This window comes from Lissotriton vulgaris, unplaced genomic scaffold (genome assembly GCF_964263255.1).
Source record: "Lissotriton vulgaris unplaced genomic scaffold, aLisVul1.2 SCAFFOLD_811, whole genome shotgun sequence".
NCBI classification, from domain to species: domain Eukaryota; kingdom Metazoa; phylum Chordata; class Amphibia; order Caudata; family Salamandridae; genus Lissotriton; species Lissotriton vulgaris.
Window position 1 is genome coordinate 532267 of NW_028252708.1, and position 17927 is coordinate 550193.

At 50.4% G+C, this 17927-nt stretch overlaps 1 protein-coding gene across 3 annotated transcripts in view; it reads left to right on the forward strand.

Annotated features, from left to right (window-relative positions):
• Positions 1-17927, forward strand: part of LOC147662071 (heme-binding protein 1-like) — a 66734-nt gene that overhangs the window by 20701 nt on the left and 28106 nt on the right. For all 3 annotated transcript variants that reach the window (XM_086951133.1, XM_086951132.1, XM_086951134.1), the window contains exon 3: positions 16495-16580. In XM_086951133.1, the coding sequence (XP_086807259.1) occupies positions 16495-16580 (86 nt within the window). The remainder of the gene's footprint in view (positions 1-16494; positions 16581-17927) is intronic.

Here is a 17927-nt window from a genome sequence, read left to right on the forward strand (position 1 = left end):
GAGGTGTCCGCAATTATCTATCTCCAAAGAAGGGGGTCCGTGGCCTCAAGGTGTCCACGTTTATGTATCTGCAAAGAAGGGGGATGTGGCCTCGAGGTATCCACGTTTATGTACCTGCAAAGAAGGGGGTTGGTGTCCACATTTATGTATGTCCAAAGAAGGTGGTCAGTGGCCTCAAGATGTCTACGTTTATGGATCTCCAAAGAAGGGGTGGTCGGTGGCCTCAAGATGTCCACGATTATGTATCTGCAAAGAAGCTGGTCGGTGTCCTCATGGTGTCCACATTTATGTATCTCCAAAAAAGAGCGTTGGTGGCCTCAAGGTGTCCACTTTTCTGTATCATCAAAGAAGGGTACTTGGCCTCAAAGTGTCCACATTTCTAAGGAGGTGTGTTAGGCTGACTTTCAGTTTTTTGAGCCTGTTAGAAAAGTAATAAGAAATGCCACCTTCATGGTAACTGGCTTGTACTGCTGCCACGAGTGCTGACTGCAAAGGGAAACTGTAACCCTGGCTTTCACATGAATCTATCATATGTTCAAAGACCTGGGCCTTTGCAAGGCTTATAATCTGTTCTGAGACTGGTAGAGGCGCACAAAATGTACCTTTATAGCAGGGATTGAAATAGTATCCATGGCCTAAGTAGATAACTGGCTGCATACCTTGGTTTGTGAATCTGTCGTGTTTCCAGACAGTGGTGTTTATCATTAAGAGCGTGGTTTTTTGATTCCTATTGTGTAAAGTTTCTCTGTTATGTGATGCTAAGAACCTTGTGCTGACATCCCATGTGCATTTTGATTTTGTGCATTTAGTGTGCCTGTGCAGTTAGTGTAAAGCGCGTCTATGGTAGTAGGGCTCTGATTACAGGGGAAGTGCGATGCATTTCTGATGGTTTAGCTTGGCTCAAGATGGAGGATGAGGGCAGCTTTCCAGAGCAGGAGCTTCGCCTGCATTCCTATGGCTGGAAGGTGGAGACCCGACACTGGAGTGAGAAGAATAGAGAAAGGACTCCCTTTAGAAATTCCTTGAAGACCTTGTTGGCAAAGAACTGCAGATTAGTTTTACCTGAGCACTACCATTTGGTAGATTGTACGGGTGAGGCGTGGGACTGCGGTTTCTGTTGTTAAAGGTGAGAACGTTTCTAGACTTCAAAGTCGGCTGATGTCATCCAGGTGCAGAAATCTTCAACTTCATTGTGCCCACGTTTGGATACTCATGGCTACCTGCTGTGAGAAGCATCACTTTGCACAAAAAACTAAAAAACTGTTTGTTAGGAGCAGCCTGAAAATGATATTTGAAACAGATCCAACGCAAAACGGTTCTGAATGCTTTAACAGTGGTTCTGCATCTCCTGTCTGGAAAATATGTATGAAGTGGGACCCAAACCATCCAACTTTTTCTAGTCCCAAGTTCTTCTTGACCAAGGGAGTTCTACACAAAGTACTCAAAGAAATGCTGTTCTACCAAGACTGGTGTCTGCCTGACTCACAGTCTCCCAGAGACTGACCTCACAAGAGAGGAGACCTCGCTTAAAGTCTGCACTATGTTTTGAAGGCGCTGACGGTTTGCCTAAAGTGCCTAGAAGCTTGCCTCTTGAGGCTCTACATGAGGCTATGTCCAGTATTTTACTAGTGTGATGATCACCCAGACAAATCTGACATTCCAGGAGATCAAAGCCAGGAGTGACCCGTGCCGTGATTGCTCCCCACTGTCACTGCATGGTTTCCATATGAGCTGCACGAAGACTTTGAAAGATGAAGTGTCACCCAACAGTCAGGCAGGGACTCAAAAGACTGATGCTGACACTGCTGATATCAGAGAGAGTGAAACTCTGTCGCAGCTGAAGCATCAAGCCCTTATTTTCCCAAAGGCTGCAATTTCCAAAGACATACCACCACAGAAGACTCGGCCTGGAGACTGCAGCTTCAAATCTGAACACCACTGTGTTACTGTCTGGGAAGGCCACTTTGCCAAAAACAAGTGCTGCCACATAGATCTTCCTCACCGATTTCATAATTAGAACATCTCTCAAAATGAGGTTGCCGCTATGAGGCCTACAGAAGAGGAACCCTCACCACGAAGGAGGATTGCAAACCACATCCAGCACTGCCTGCATCTGGGACAAGAGACCAGGATGTGGAAAGGAGTCCACCCCATACAGTTGAGGCTTTTGCCGGAGGGGTAAAAGACATTGAACGGAGTGGACCATTAAAGGTATTTGGCATTATTTGACCTGTGCCTGATGGATGCCTGCACCTGTAGTGTCTGGGGACGGTAGTCATTGGATCCTGACCATGACCACTATCCTGGTCAGAAGAGAGGAGCAGGAGAGATATAACCGAAACAACTGACAAGGGGGATGTAGCGCAACCCTCTTATGTTCCACTTGAGTTGTGTTGTATTTAGTTGTGCTGTCGGAATAAAATACTTTCTTTTACATAAAAGATAATCGGTCGTCTGGACATTGTGTTATTTTCTCTGTTGGTTGACTGTTGAGTTCTGAGCTCTTGCCCCCCACACTGCCTCCCTGAAGCCTGTGGCTGCTCGCCCTCACTACCCTGAGTGTCAAGTACGTAAAGGGTTGACCTTGGCCCAGTTTGCAGATCAGCAGTAGGACGGATCCCAGGACACCAGTGGCGGACTACCTTAACCTCCATGGTTGGGGCCAGTATCCCCTCTCTGCCCTGTGGTCCCTGTGAACGTGGTCTGACAGATGTTCAGTTTGAGGCTGGTATATCTTATTTGTTGATGCTGGTGAGGTAACAGATATTGTTTCAGATTCCTTTGGTAGCTGTTACTTTGAGGTAAAGCTGTGTGTCATCTTCATAGGGGGGGGGCGGATTAACTTTGTCACTTTATCACTGCTCTCTGTGTCGGGTGGGAAGCCTTGTTAAATGACTTCGGGTGGAGATTGTTGTTACCTGACCGATTAGACGGAGGTTGAAGATCTCTGACCTAGGGTCGAGGTGCTATGTTATCAGACCAGGAAGAGAGGTTGATGTTAACTAACCTGGGGTGGAAGTTGATGTAATATGACCTGGGGAGACAGTTGAAGATATGTGAAATAGGGTAGAGAGAGGTCAATTCTATCTCGACTTAGGGGGAGGTTTTGCTGTCTCAGCTTGAGTGGAGGTTGGTTGGTGCTATGAGATTGGGTGGGGATTCATGTTATCTAAGATGGGCTGGAGATCCATATTATCTGAGTTTGAGCAGAGGTTGATGCTATGTGACCTAGGGCCAGATGTAGGTAAATCCGATTTACCGAATCTTAAATACCGACTCATACCGATTCGGTATTTAAGAGTCGGTAAATTGGAAGGAGGCAGATGTAGGAAAAAAATTACAGAATCTGTAAGAGTCGGTATTTACAGATTCTGTAAATACCGATTCTGTATTTCCCATTGATTCCTATGGGCCTTGAAGCCCATAGGAATCAATGGGAAATACAGATTCGGTATTTACAGAATCTGTAAATACCGAATCCTGCAAGGGTGCAGGGGGTGTCACTTTGACACCCTCTAGAACCCCAATTCCGGACTTGTGTGCCATGTGGCACACAGACATGCCCTAAGGGCATGTCTGTATGTCACATTGCACAGGTGTGCATGCACAGATGTGCATGCACACCTGAATTCGGTATTTTACCACCTAATAGGATTGGGTGGTAAAATACCGATTTTTAAGGGCCTGTGGCACTCTTAGGAGTGCCACCTAGATGTCGTTTTTCCAAATCAGTAAATATACCGATTCTGTATTTTACCGATTCTGTAAATTTACCGATTCGGTAACTTTACAGAATCGGTAAAATATAGGCCCCCTACATCTGGAAACCCTAATACCGGTCGGTAACGGCCGAATTCGGCCGTTACCGACCGGTATTAGGGCTCCTAAATCTGGGCCTTAGTGTGGAAGTTAATATTATCTTAGATGAGGTGGAGGTCGATGCTTTGTGACCTGGTGTGGATGTCGATATTATCTTAGGTGAGGTGGAGGTCGATGCTAAGTGAGCTGGTGTGGATGTCGATATTATCTTAGGTGAGGTGGAGGTCGATGCTAAGTGTGTCGATATTATCTTAGGTGAGGTGGAGGTCGATGCTAAGTGAGCTGGTGTGGATGTCGATATTATCTTAGGTGAGGTGGATGTAGATGCTAAGTGAGCTGGTGTGGATGTCGATATTATCTTAGGTGAGGTGGAGGTCGATGCTAAGTGTGTCGATATTATCTTAGGTGAGGTGGAGGTCGATGCTAAGTGTCTCGATATTATCTTCGGTGAGGTGGAGGTCGATGCTTTGTGACCTAGTGTGGATGTCGATATTATCTTAGGTGAGGTGGAGGTCGATGCTAATTGTGTTGATATTATCTTAGGTGTGGTGGAGGTCGATGCTAAGTGAGCTGGTGTGGATTTCGATATTATCTTCGGTGAGGTGGAGATCGATGCTATGCGACCTGGTGTGAAAGCCGATATGATCTTAGATGGGGTGGAGGTCGAAGCTATGCGACCTGGTGTGGAAGTCAATATCTTAGCTGGGGTAGAGGTCGATGCTAAACAACCTGGTGTGGAAGTCGATATTATCTTAGCCGTGGTGGAAGTTGATGCTATGTGACCTGGTGTGGAAGTTAATATTATCTTAGCTGTGGTGGGAGTTGATGCTATGTGACCTGGTTTGGAAGTCGATATTATCTTAGTCGGGATGGAGGTCGATGCTATGTGACCTGGTTTAGAAGTAGATATTATCTTAGCAGGGGTGGAGGTTGATGCTAAACAACCTGGTGTGGAAGTCGATATTATCTGAGCCGAGGTGGAAATCGATGCTATGTGACCTGGTGTGGCAGTCCATATTATCTTAGCTGGGGTGGCGGATGGGTTATATCATTTTGAGTGGACCAGTATGTATCTGATGCTGAAGGCCACAGCTGACAAGAACATGGTGGCATTGTAGAGGAATAGGGAAAACATAGAGCCCCAGAGAACTGCACAACTCACCTCCGGGCAGTTAACACTATCCCCCACATCTCACACACTGCCCCCTGCAATGCAGGAAAGCCCAGTTCAAGTTAACACACCTACTGAGGCACCTATCAGGCCTCTAGTGTCGCCTATAAATAGCATGATCTTTAGTGTCAAATGTAGCCATAATACAAAGTCATGGCTGACGTCCCTCCAAGCCTAGAGCTGCTCACGTGCATATAATATACATAATTTTGGTTTGTTCGTTAAATGGAATATTAGGAGCATGGCCAAAACTTAGACACGCAAAATAATTCATATTTGTGCTGAATGATAATTCAATAAGGTTGGACATTTCGCGCCCTGCACTGGATTTCTTTGCTGGCGGGAGGAACATGCTTTCACAGATGACACCTCTTGTTGGACTTGGCCTTTCTGGCAGGTTCACCCCTAGACTTTTTGCTTGTAATGGTGACCTGGTGATGGTGATTTTTGGGTTCTGCGTACTTTCACTGTGTCCCAGTGGAAAGTGCGTGCGCACTCTGAGTGCATGTGATGACATAGGCCTGCCCTCCCATAGGAATGCATGGGGAATGTATGTGTCCCTGGTAGTTCCTGATGCGTGGGGTGTACAGGTTCGAATCTGATATGTGCGAACTCGTGAGAGTGAATGCTTCGCAATGGTGTATGTGGCATGAGTGTGTCTTGTGTACAAATGCCACTTCTAGGACTTGGCATATTAATGTAAAATATGCCTGGCGTGTGATTGGCTGGAGCTGGCTGGTGAGCCTGGCTCCAGGAAGGCTGGATGGGTCTGCCCGGTGGTGAGTGGGACATTAGCATGCTGATGGCTGGGGATGAGTGTACCTGTGTCCTGAATGAGGCTGGGTTTTCCCCAGACAATGCTGGCTCCGCCCCCTGTGGTGCGACTGATGACCCTAGCCCTGCCAGTGAATGAAATGGGTGGTTGAGCCATCAAGATTATTTCAAAACCAGCTGCAACTGGTTTCCCCCCACCCTGCACCTACAGACAAAGGAATGTGGTGTATAAAAATGGGGCTGTGTCCCCACAGAAGTTGTTCTCTTCCAGGATCCTGAGGGGGGCTGCTGCTGCTGTCGCTGGGCCAGAGGACCGCCACTTGGAGTGTCTCCCTGCCTGGAGACCCAGTGAGCTGGCTCTGGGCCCAGCCTTGCCCCCCTGCCTGCCTACAGGGACTTTGTTGCTGAACTGAGTGCCCTCTAGCGCTTGAGAGCGCTTTTCTTTTATTTGTAGCGCTGGGAGCGCTGTGGTTTATTTCTATTCAGAAAAGGGGGTCGTGATGAACAGAGTGTCTGAATTAAGCAGACCACTCTTACCCAGTCTAAAGATCAGGGCTTGATCCATCACCGTTATTTATCTCACTGCACCATCCCAGCTCAGAACCTGGCTATATGCAAATCAGTCTGTCCCTGGCCCAGTGCATCATGGAAACAGGGCAGACTAAACTACCAAGCCAATTCTTCACCAGAAAGGAGGCAAGCTACCGGGGACCGGTTTCTGGCATTTCAGCCTTCTTCGGCCCGGCTTGCTTGAATCCTGATGGTGCAGTGAGAAAGGGACTCATGTCTGAGTATACCCTGCCACACCTATAGTGGCCAAAAACGATTCAGAAAAGGGGGTGGTGATGAACAGAGTGTCTGAATTAAGCAGACCACTCTTACCCAGTCCAAAGATCAGGGCTTGATCCATCACCGTTATTTATCTCACTGCACCATCCCAGCTCAGAACCTGGCTATATGCAAATCAGTCTGTCCCTGGCCCATGATGCACTGGGCCAGGGTCAGACTAATTTGCATATAGCCAAGTTCTGAGCTGGGATGGTGCAGTGAGCTGAAAAACGGTGATGGATCAAGCCCTGATCTTTGGACTGGGTAAGAGTGGTCTGCTTAATTCAGACACTCTGTTCATCACCATCCCCTTTTCTGAATCATTTTTGTCCACCATAAGCGTGGAAGGGTATACTCAGATGTGAGTCCCTAGCTCATTGCACCATCAGGATTCAAGCAAGCCGGGCCGAAGACGGCTGAAATGCCAGAAATCGGTCCCCGGTAGCTTGTTTCCTTCCCAGTATAAGAATTGGCTTGGTAGTTTGGTCTGCCCTGTTCCCATGATGCATTGGGCCAGGGTCAGACTACTTTGCATATAGCCAAGTTCTGAGCTGGGATGGTGCAGTGAGCTGAAAAACGGTGATGGATCAAGCCCTGATCTTTGGACTGGGTAAGAGTGGTCTGCTTAATTCAGACACTCTGTTCATCACCACCCCCTTTTCTGAATCATTTTTGTCCACCATAAGCGTAGAAGGGTATACTCCGATGTGAGTCCCTAGCTCATTGCACCATCAGGATTCAAGCAAGCCGGGCCGAAGACGGCTGAAATGCCAGAAACCGGTCCCCGGTAGCTTGTTTCCTTCCCAGTATAAGAATTGGCTTGGTAGTTTGGTCTGCCCTGTTCCCATGATGCACTGGGCCAGGGTCAGACTAATTTGCATATAGCCAAGTTCTGAGCTGGGATGGTGCAGTGAGTTGAAAAACGGTGATGGATCAAGCCCTGATCTTTGGACTGGGTAAGAGTGGTCTGCTTAATTCAGACACTCTGTTCATCACCACCCCCTTTTCTGAATTATTTTTGTCCACCATAAGCGTGGAAGGGTATACTCAGTTGTGAGTCCCTAGTTCATTGCACCATCAGGATTCAAGCAAGCCGGGCCGAAGACGGCTGAAATGCCAGAAACCGGTCCCCGGTAGCTTGTTTCCTTCCCAGTATAAGAATTGGCTTGGTAGTTTGGTCTGCCCTGTTCCCATGATGCACTGGGCCAGGGTCAGACTAATTTGCATATAGCCAAGTTCTGAGCTGGGATGGTGCAGTGAGCTGAAAAACGGTGATGGATCAAGCCCTGATCTTTGGACTGGGTAAGAGTGGTCTGCTTAATTCAGACACTCTGTTCATCACCACCCCCTTTTCTGAATCATTTTTGTCCACCATAAGCGTAGAAGGGTATACTCAGATGTGAGTCCCTAGCTCATTGCACCATCAGGATTCAAGCAAGCCGGGCCGAAGACGGCTGAAATGCCAGAAACCGGTCCCCGGTAGCTTGTTTCCTTCCCAGTATAAGAATTGGCTTGGTAGTTTGGTCTGCCCTGTTCCCATGATGCACTGGGCCAGGGTCAGACTAATTTGCATATAGCCAAGTTCTGAGCTGGGATGGTGCAGTGAGTTGAAAAACGGTGATGGATCAAGCCCTGATCTTTGGACTGGGTAAGAGTGGTCTGCTTAATTCAGACACTCTGTTCATCACCACCCCCTTTTCTGAATCATTTTTGTCCACCATAAGCGTGGAAGGGTATACTCAGATGTGAGTCCCTAGCTCATTGCACCATCAGGATTCAAGCAAGCCGGGCCGAAGACGGCTGAAATGCCAGAAACCGGTCCCCGGTAGCTTGTTTCCTTCCCAGTATAAGAATTGGCTTGGTAGTTTGGTCTGCCCTGTTCCCATGATGCACTGGGCCAGGGTCAGACTAATTTGCATATAGCCAAGTTCTGAGCTGGGATGGTGCAGTGAGCTGAAAAACGGTGATGGATCAAGCCCTGATCTTTGGACTGGGTAAGAGTGGTCTGCTTAATTCAGACACTCTGTTCATCACCACTCCCTTTTCTGAATCATTTTTGTCCACCGTAAGCGTGGAAGGGTATACTCAGATGTGAGTCCCTAGCTCATTGCACCATCAGGATTCAAGCAAGCCGGGCCGAAGACGGCTGAAATGCCAGAAACCGGTCCCCGGTAGCTTGTTTCCTTCCCAGTATAAGAATTGGCTTGGTAGTTTGGTCTGCCCTGTTCCCATGATGCACTGGGCCAGGGTCAGACTAATTTGCATATAGCCAAGTTCTGAGCTGGGATGGTGCAGTGAGCTGAAAAACGGTGATGGATCAAGCCCTGATCTTTGGACTGGGTAAGAGTGGTCTGCTTAATTCAGACACTCTGTTCATCACCACCCCCTTTTCTGAATCATTTTTGTCCACCATAAGCGTGGAAGGGTATACTCAGATGTGAGTCCCTAGCTCATTGCACCATCAGGATTCAAGCAAGCCGGGCCGAAGACGGCTGAAATGCCAGAAACCGGTCCCCGGTAGCTTGTTTCCTTCCCAGTATAAGAATTGGCTTGGTAGTTTGGTCTGCCCTGTTCCCATGATGCACTGGGCCAGGGTCAGACTAATTTGCATATAGCCAAGTTCTGAGCTGGGATGGTGCAGTGAGCTGAAAAACGGTAATGGATCAAGCCCTGATCTTTGGACTGGGTAAGAGTGGTCTGCTTAATTCAGACACTCTGTTCATCACCACCCCCTTTTCTGAATCATCGTGGTTTATTTCTAGCGCTTGGGAGCGCTTTTATCTTACTTATAGCGCCTGGGGCGCTGTATTTTGCTCGTAGCGCCTGAGAGCGCTTGATGGGGGTCCTTAGCGCTGGAAAGCGCTCCACTTATGCTTCGCCGGTGCCCACCCGGCATTTGTGACCCTGTTCGATAGTGGAGCGGCGCGGGTGCAACCCCGTTCATTACCGCATTCCTTTTACCGATCCGGAGGGGTTATAGTAAAAGACCGGGAGCCCACCCCGGATTGATCCCCCCCAAGGAGAGCCTTCCCGCGGACCGCCGCTCTGCCTACGGCGACCTGGAAGCAGCTGGCCCGCCGGCCAATCGCTGCGCGGCTCCGAGAGAAGGACCGGAAGTCCCGCCCCCGCAGCCCGAGAAGGAGGAACCGGCTGCATCGGTCCGGTCCGGCGAGGCTCTCACGAGAGAGAGCCTTGCCCTGTTTCCAGGACTAGCAGCCAAGAGGACGTTCCGGTGTAGCGCTGGAGAGCCCCGCGCTGCTAAAGAGAAAGTACTGACCCAGGCCGCACCGGAGGAAGAGCCGCCCGAGACCGGTGAGTGAGCATCTGGGAAAGGGGGGGCCGTCGGGGCACATTGCCGGTGCCCGCGCCCCTCCCCTCCGGTGTGTCGAGCCTGCAGAAGGTTCCAAAAGGTGACAGCTGTGTATAGAGCCTGCGAGGCTCAAGGGGGCAATTGCACGCTCAGAGTCCCCAGTGGGGGACTCCACCTTAACGGCCGCATTCTTCTGCAAAGCCCACGAGGGCTCTTGGGGGCATTGTCCATTGCATCCAGAGTCCAGGAGGGACTCCAACCCGCCGCATTTGTGCCTTCAGCCCAGAGAGGCTCGAGGCACCCCCAGTGTTTCTGGGTTCCCCCGTGAGGGACCCGCCAGCCCAGGGAGGCTGCATAGATTCACTTCAGAGCCCTGAGAGGCTCACTCTTTGCACCACATTGTTCTGGCCAGAGCCTGCGAGGCTCCAGCAGTGGCCCAACAGTGTTTCCAGCTGCCCAGCACTTTGTGGGCAGTTGATCCGTTTAGGACCCTGACATTGGGACTGCCACAAGTTGTGGCTTACGTGACTGTGTTGCGTAGTTGCTTATTCTTACACCTCTGAATGGGTAGATTATTCATCATGTGTTCTATTGTGCTGCACCTCTGAATGTGTTTTTATGCGTCATGTGCTTTGTCCTTTTACACCGCTGAATGTATTGTGATGCATCATGTGTTTCCTTCCTTAGACCCCTACAGGTATAGCGATACTTAGGTGGTTTCCTTCTTGCTAGTACAGGTGGTCCTAGCGAGGCCCAGGTACCTTGTGTGATCTCCTAAGATAGTGAGGGTTGCATAGGTGGTGCTCACCTGGTATCAGTAGTGACTGGTTGTATGTTATTTTTGTGCTACAGTGATAATTCTATGATCTAAAAAGTGCTGATTCCTGACAGTGGTCCATGTGGCCCTGTCTTGTACATATCCCTTGTAAATTCTGCCCGTGCCTGTTGGCACATTGTAAAGTGTGTGTTTTATCTAATGTGTTTTGGTGTAATACAAAGGCTATTTTTATATATAACCTTGTGTGGAGTTTCCTTTGTGGTGGGCCTTGGGTGTTGTTGCTGGGGTGCGTGCGCAAATACTTAACTCATATCGCCTCCAAGTTTAGCCTTGCTCGCGCCACGTTACCTAGAGGGTGAGCAGGGGTTATCTTGGCGTGTAACTCCCTTGCCCTGACTTAGGAGTGGTGGTCTCTGACTGACTTTGGCGCAAGCCCTGGCCAGCCAGGGATCCTATTTCTAACATTGGACGCAGCGGTGAGGATAAGGATTTGTGTTTGCGTTGTACCGCAGTGGCAACTGGCCACACTACAAAGCTCTGCATTTTAGATGACCACATTTTGGGGATTATTGTTTTTGAAGTTCCATTTTCTTATCCTAAGAGTGTCATTGTCAAATAGTGTCCAGTGCATTTGTTCCCCTGCCCCGCGCCCAGAGTTTGGTACCTGTGTCACATGTGGTCAGGTTGAGGAATCAGGGGTGGTAGAAACTGCCTTACCAGTCCGAGGGGGGGGTTGTGTGTGAATGAGTGGTGTGTGGCACTAGACAAGTGAAGGGGGAGTTCTCTAGGGAGCTCACTAAATCTTTGTAAATTTGGTACTCTTGCTTCAGCGCTGACAGTTAAGTCCCCTGTGTTGCACGTGTCTGTGAGCATCCTGCCAAGATGGAGTCTGCTTTTAATGTCTGGGGTCTTTTTATGCATGAGCTGAGAGAGTTTTGCGAAGAGAGAGACATTGCAGTGAATGAGTCAGACACCCAGTCCCAACTTAGGGGTAACCTGATCCAATGGCAGAAGGATGACTGGGAGCGTGAGCACAGTGAGGAGAGGGCCCGGGTCTCACACCATGAGGGTGGTGGGTCAGAGGGGAGCCCTGATGAGTCTGAGGAGGAGGAAGAAAATGAGAGTACAGGGACGCCAGCAGATAGTGAGGACCCCATAGATAGGGAGTCCCTTGCTGGGTCCAGCGTAGGAGGCAGCGCCTCATCCCTTTCCCTGTCCCCAGAGGAGCTGGAAGATAGGAGGTGAGAAAGGGAGTACCAGCTGGCTTTAGAAAAGCTCAGGCTGGAGCATGCCCAGGCTATGGCACAGCTGGGTGTAAGAAAGCAACGGGTAGAGACTGAAAGGGTCTTAGCACAGGAAAGGATAGAGGAGGCTGAGAGGGCCTCCACCAGAGGCAGAGGAGCTCTGGAGGGTAGACTATCCCCTGCGCGCAGTTTTAATTTTCTGGGCTCCCCAGGGAGGGTTGAGTCCAGTGGTGGCAGCTATTTAAATCTCAGTGTAGAAAGTCCCAGTTCCCAGAGTATGGTACCTGTTTCCCAGGAAGAGGAGTATAGGTTGAGATTCAGGGGCAGTAGGAAACTGTCTCACCAGTCTTGGGAAAAGTTTGAGGATGAATGTCATGGAGCACTGTGGGCTTGGGTAGAGGTTCACACTGACTCTGATTTTGAGAAACTGTTTGATATAATTGTCAAAGAGCAGGTGCTCAGTTGTTGTTGTCCAGAGTTGCACCAACACCTGTTGGAATATGGGTCTCCCTGTTCAGAGCAGCTTGCAGTGGAAGCAGATCGCTGGGAGAGGGCCAGAGGTTCTTTAGAGTCCCTAGTGAGTGAGTCCAACAGTAGTGGTACAGGTATCTTCCAGCCCAGCGTGGTGGAAGAGGCTCAGTGTAGCCCAGCTAGGTCCCCGTATAGTGAGAGGGGTGGAGGGGCTGACTACCTGGCTCAGTGGAGCAGGAGTCAGTGGGAGGCTGAGAGTCCCCAGAGGCCCGAAGCCCTATCTCAAAACCTGGGTGGTTTCTTGAGGGAACACCAGGTTAGGGACCTAGGCTGTCCTGTTAGTACACTTGAGGAGGATCTCCTAGTGTCTAGGGAACCTGGAGCGTCTGTAACTAGCGCTCCAGGGGTTCCAGTGTCCGGTAGTGCTACTCCAGGAGGGAGGGCACAGAAGTCCGAAGTGAGGAGTGATTGGGGGATGAGTTTCCCAGTGGATGCACCAGTGGACCAGGGGCTAGCCAGTTGGGCTAGATCTTCTTGGGGGGACCCGGGTGGCGCCACTTCTGGTCTGGGGGATCTTCACGCACTGTCAGGTGGACAGGGGACGGGAGATCTGCGCCAGACAGACAGTCACACGACACATGGGTCATGTGCCAGCCTCAGGGGGATTGCGTGTGAGTCCCCAGAAGTCCTGGAGTGCCAGGCAATTATTCCGCCAAAGGTTTTAGACCGGAGGTTGGGAGGCCAGGTTCAGGTTCAGCCTGACCTGAAGGGTGGGACGACTGTAACCAGTGTCCTAGCCAGTGCTTCTTCCAGGGGAACACCTCCAGTTGGGAGGGTGCAGACCTCTGGAAGGGGGTGCAGAGAGTGGGAAAGCCCACCTCTGACCCCGGTACAACCTGAGTGGATAAGCCCTGGGTTGGAGTGGCATTGTAAGGGTACCCCTCGCAGTAGGAGGAGGAACCCTAGAAGAAGAGGTAGGGGGAGGAGAGCCTTCCCCGAGACTCCTGGTCCACCTGAGGTTGTAGACCCTAGGCTGGAGAACCAGTGGCTGTCTAGTCCTGTCTTGCAGACAGGAAGAGTGGAGAATGGCTACTATGTACCAGGGGTTACTACCCCCCACTCTTTGAATAGGCAAGGACCGGTGGCACCTGGGTGGCCCAGGGCCTGGTCCTGGCCGCGGACAGCTCGGGAGTACCAGTGGGGTAGCCCAGTTGGTCCAGACAGTGTGTTGAGAAGGAATCCCATGGGTTCACCGTGGCGTAGAACAGGAGGGTGTCCCTGCAGTTGTGGGCCCACGTCCGTGTTCTATCTCCCCAAGCAGGGAAGTCCATCACGGTGGTGATTGTTCTACCCTGCGTTTTGGCTGGAAGGGGGTTGTGTTGGACTTGGCCCTTCTGGCAGGTTCACCCCTAGACTTTTTGCTTGTAATGGTGACCTGGTGATGGTGATTTTTGGGTTCTGCGTACTTTCACTCTGTCCCAGTGGAAAGTGCGTGCGCACTCTGAGTGCATGTGATGACATAGGCCTGCCCTCCCATAGGAATGCATGGGGAATGTATGTGTCCCTGGTAGTTCCTGATGCGTGGGGTGTACAGGTTCGAATCTGATATGTGCGAACTTGTGAGAGTGAATGCTTCGCAATGGTGTATGTGGCATGAGTGTGTCTTGTGTACAAATGCCACTTCTAGGACTTGGCATATTAATGTAAAATATGCCTGGCGTGTGATTGGCTGGAGCTGGCTGGTGAGCCTGGCTCCAGGAAGGCTGGATGGGTCTGCCCGGTGGTGAGTGGGACATTAGCATGCTGATGGCTGGGGATGAGTGTACCTGTGTCCTGAATGAGGCTGGGTTTTCCCCAGACAATGCTGGCTCCGCCCCCTGTGGTGCGACTGATGACCCTAGCCCTGCCAGTGAATTAAATGGGTGGTTGAGCCATCAATAGTAGTTCAAAACCAGCTGCAACTAGTTTCCCCCCACCCTGCACCTACAGACAAAGGAATGTGGTGTATAAAAATGGGGCTGTGTCCCCACAGAAGTTGTTCTCTTCCAGGATCCTGAGGGGGCTGCTGCTGCTGTCGCTGGGCCAGAGGACCGCCACTTGGAGTGTCTCCCTGCCTGGAGACCCAGTGTGCTGGCTCTGGGCCCAGCCTTGCCCCCCTGCCTGCCTACAGGGACTTTGTTGCTGAACTGAGTGCCCTCTAGCGCTTGAGAGCGCTTTTCTTTTATTTGTAGCGCTGGGAGCGCTGAAGTTTATTTCTAGCGCTTGGGAGCGCTTTTATCTTACTTATAGTATCTGGGGCGCTGTATTTTGCTCGTAGCGCCTGAGAGCGCTTGATGGGGGTCCTTAGCGCTGGAAAGCGCTCCACTTATGCTTCGCCGGTGCCCACCCGGCATTTGTGACCCTGTTCGATAGTGGAGCGGCGCGGGTGCAACCCCGTTCATTGCCGCATTCCTCTTACCGATCCGGAGGGGTTATAGTTAAAGACCGGGAGCTCACCCCGGATTGATCCCCCCCAAGGAGAGCCTTCCCGCGGGCCGCCGCTCTGCCTACGGCGACCCGGAAGCAGGTGGCCCGCCGGCCAATTGCTGCGCGGCTCCGAGAGAAGGACCGGAATTCCCGCCCCCGCAGCCCGAGAAGGAGGAACCGGCTGCATCGGTCCGGTCAGGCGAGGCTCTCACGAGGGAGAGCCTTGCCCTGTTTCCAGGACTAGCAGCCAAGAGGACGTTCCGGTGTAGCGCAGGAGAGCCCCGCGCTGCTAAAGAGAAAGTACCGACCCAGGCCGCACCGGAGGAAGAGCCGCCCCGAGACCGGTGAGTGAGCATCTGGGAAAGGGGGGGGCCGTCGGGGCACATTGCCGGTGCCCGCGCCCCTCCCCTCCGGTGTGTCGAGCCTGCAGAAGGCTCCAAAAGGCGACAGCTGTGTATAGAGCCTGCGAGGCTCAAGGGGGCAATTGCACGCTCAGAGTCCCCAGTGGGGGACTCCACCTTAACGGCCGCATTCTTCTGCAAAGCCCACGAGGGCTCTTGGGGGCATTGTCCATTGCATCCAGAGTCCAGGAGGGACTCCAACCCGCCGCATTTGTGCCTTCAGCCCAGAGAGGCTCGAGGCACCCCCAGTGTTTCTGGGTTCCCCCGTGAGGGACCCCCCCAGCCCAGGGAGGCTGCATAGATTCACTTCAGAGCCCTGAGAGGCTCACTCTTTGCACCACATTGTTCTGGCCAGAGCCTGCGAGGCTCCAGCAGTGGCCCAACAGTGTTTCCAGCTGCCCAGCACTTTGTGGGCAGTTGCTCCGTTTAGGACCCTGACATTGGGACTGCCACAAGTTGTGGCTTACGTGACTGTGTTGCGTAGTTGCTTATTCTTACACCTCTGAATGGGAAGATTATTCATCATGTGTTCTCTTGTGCTGCACCTCTGAATGTGTTTTATGCGTCATGTGCTTTGTCCTTTTACACCGCTGAATGTATTGTGATGCATCATGTGTTTCCTTCCTTAGACCCCTACAGGTATAGCGATACTTAGGTGGTTTCCTTCTTACAGGTGGTACTAGCGAGACCCAGGTTCCTTGTGTGATCTCCTAAGATAGTGAGGGTTGCGTAGGTGGTGCTCACCTGGTACCAGTAGTGACTGGTTGTATGTTATTTTTGTGCTACAGTGATAATTCTATGATCTAAAAATTGCTGATTCCTGACAGTGGTCCATGTGGCCCTGTCTTGTACATATCCTTTGTAAATTCTGCCCGTGCCTGTTGGCACATTGTAAAGTGTGTGTTTTATCTAATGTGTTTTGGTGTAATACAAAGGCTATTTTTATATATAACCTTGTGTGGAGTTTCCTTTGTGGTGGGCCGTGGGTGTTGTTGCTGGGGTGCGTGCGCAAATACTTAACTCATATTGCCTCCAAGTTTAGCCTTGCTGCTCGCGCCACGTTACCTAGAGGGTGAGCAGGGGTTATCTTGGCGTGTAACTCCCTTGCCCTGACTTAGGAGTGGTGGTCTCTGACTGACTTTGGCGCAAGCCCTGGCCAGCCAGGGATCCCATTTCTAACACCTCTCCTATCCGGATCGGTCATATACTGTTTGTGTTGTCTCTCCCTTCAGATATCGCTGGTCCAATCTCTGAGATGAGCAGACAGAGCCACATGCGAGAGCCCATCCCTTTTGTGCCACTGTCGCACCATGAGAAGGTATGTGTCGTATCGGTTCTTTGACTAAGAGTGATAAGACAGAAGGGGGAGGGTTGCACACATGTTGCTTTGAATGCCTTCCCACATTTCTACTGCTCAACTCTAGTTACGCACAAATAGCCATACTTTAGAACCCTCATGGCCATGGAAATTAGGGCAGGTGAAATGCAAGTCGACTTTAGTTTAAAAAATCTAAGCAGCCCAGCAACCATCAAATATTTGATGGAAATATACTACATCCTACCTCTGACTTCATTGTGTGTTATCAACAGTATTATATTTAGCTTTGGAAGTTGATGGAACAACACTTTTAAAATGCATCATGAATTTAGGACTAATGGCTCAGACAAACTATAATAAATGATAAAGGTACATTCATATCACAAGTGTTTACTTTGCTTGCAGACTAAACGAATCTGGTGGACAGAATAGCCAATTTTATCAAGAAGAAAATATTTAATATTCAAATAATTCCAAGGGGGCCTCTAGGGAGCACATTTTCAAGAGGGCATCAAAAACATTTGCAAAGAATGTATACCTGATATGGAATCAGACTGACAGCTGTAAAGTATCAGGCGGCCCAGTCTGCCGGATTAGCTGGCCGGCTTATCATGGTACAACCATACCGCGAGTGTAGCAGAGCCTGTGAGGTTGACTGTATGTAGGATATTACAGGTGACCCTGTGAGATTGTTTGTTGCATTGTGTGTAGTCTGTGAGGATCAGCCATTCACCCGCCCTTATGTGCTCTCAGCAACTGTCAAGTCTTTGCCAGATTGTTAGTAGCCCAAAATAGAAACACATATGCCACTAACCTCTTTTCCAATAGCCAGCAGGGACCACAGCTTGAAGAGGAGTCTCCCAGTTCCCTTAAGCGCAAACCCCCACAGTGTGGTAAACACAACTAAGGCAGGCAACACCCCGGGGAAAAGCGAAGGGGACAAAATAAGAAAGAACACTGCCGGTATGGCACACGTCTTAGGTCTGGTCTAAGGTGTAGGAATCTTCTAGACGTAGAAGTAACTATAAAGATAGAAAGGAGAGTTGGTATACAAAGAACAAAAACTATAACACATACACACTCGGCAAGAACCGTTGCGCACTTAATCGGTGCCCAGCAATTTTTGTCTTTGAACTGCCCTTGAGTCCTGGGGCTGAATCACTAATTACCAGGATGCTGTTTACCGCTGTTATAGTCACAGCACTAGAACAGGTTCCAAGCTTTACAGGAAATACAGCGTACATCCGAGTTAGTTAGGAACAATGTTCCTCTGGGAGTCTGTTATTACCATCATTACAGGGGTTGTGTCATAAAACACAGAGTCTCTTAGTGATTGCAAATACGAGA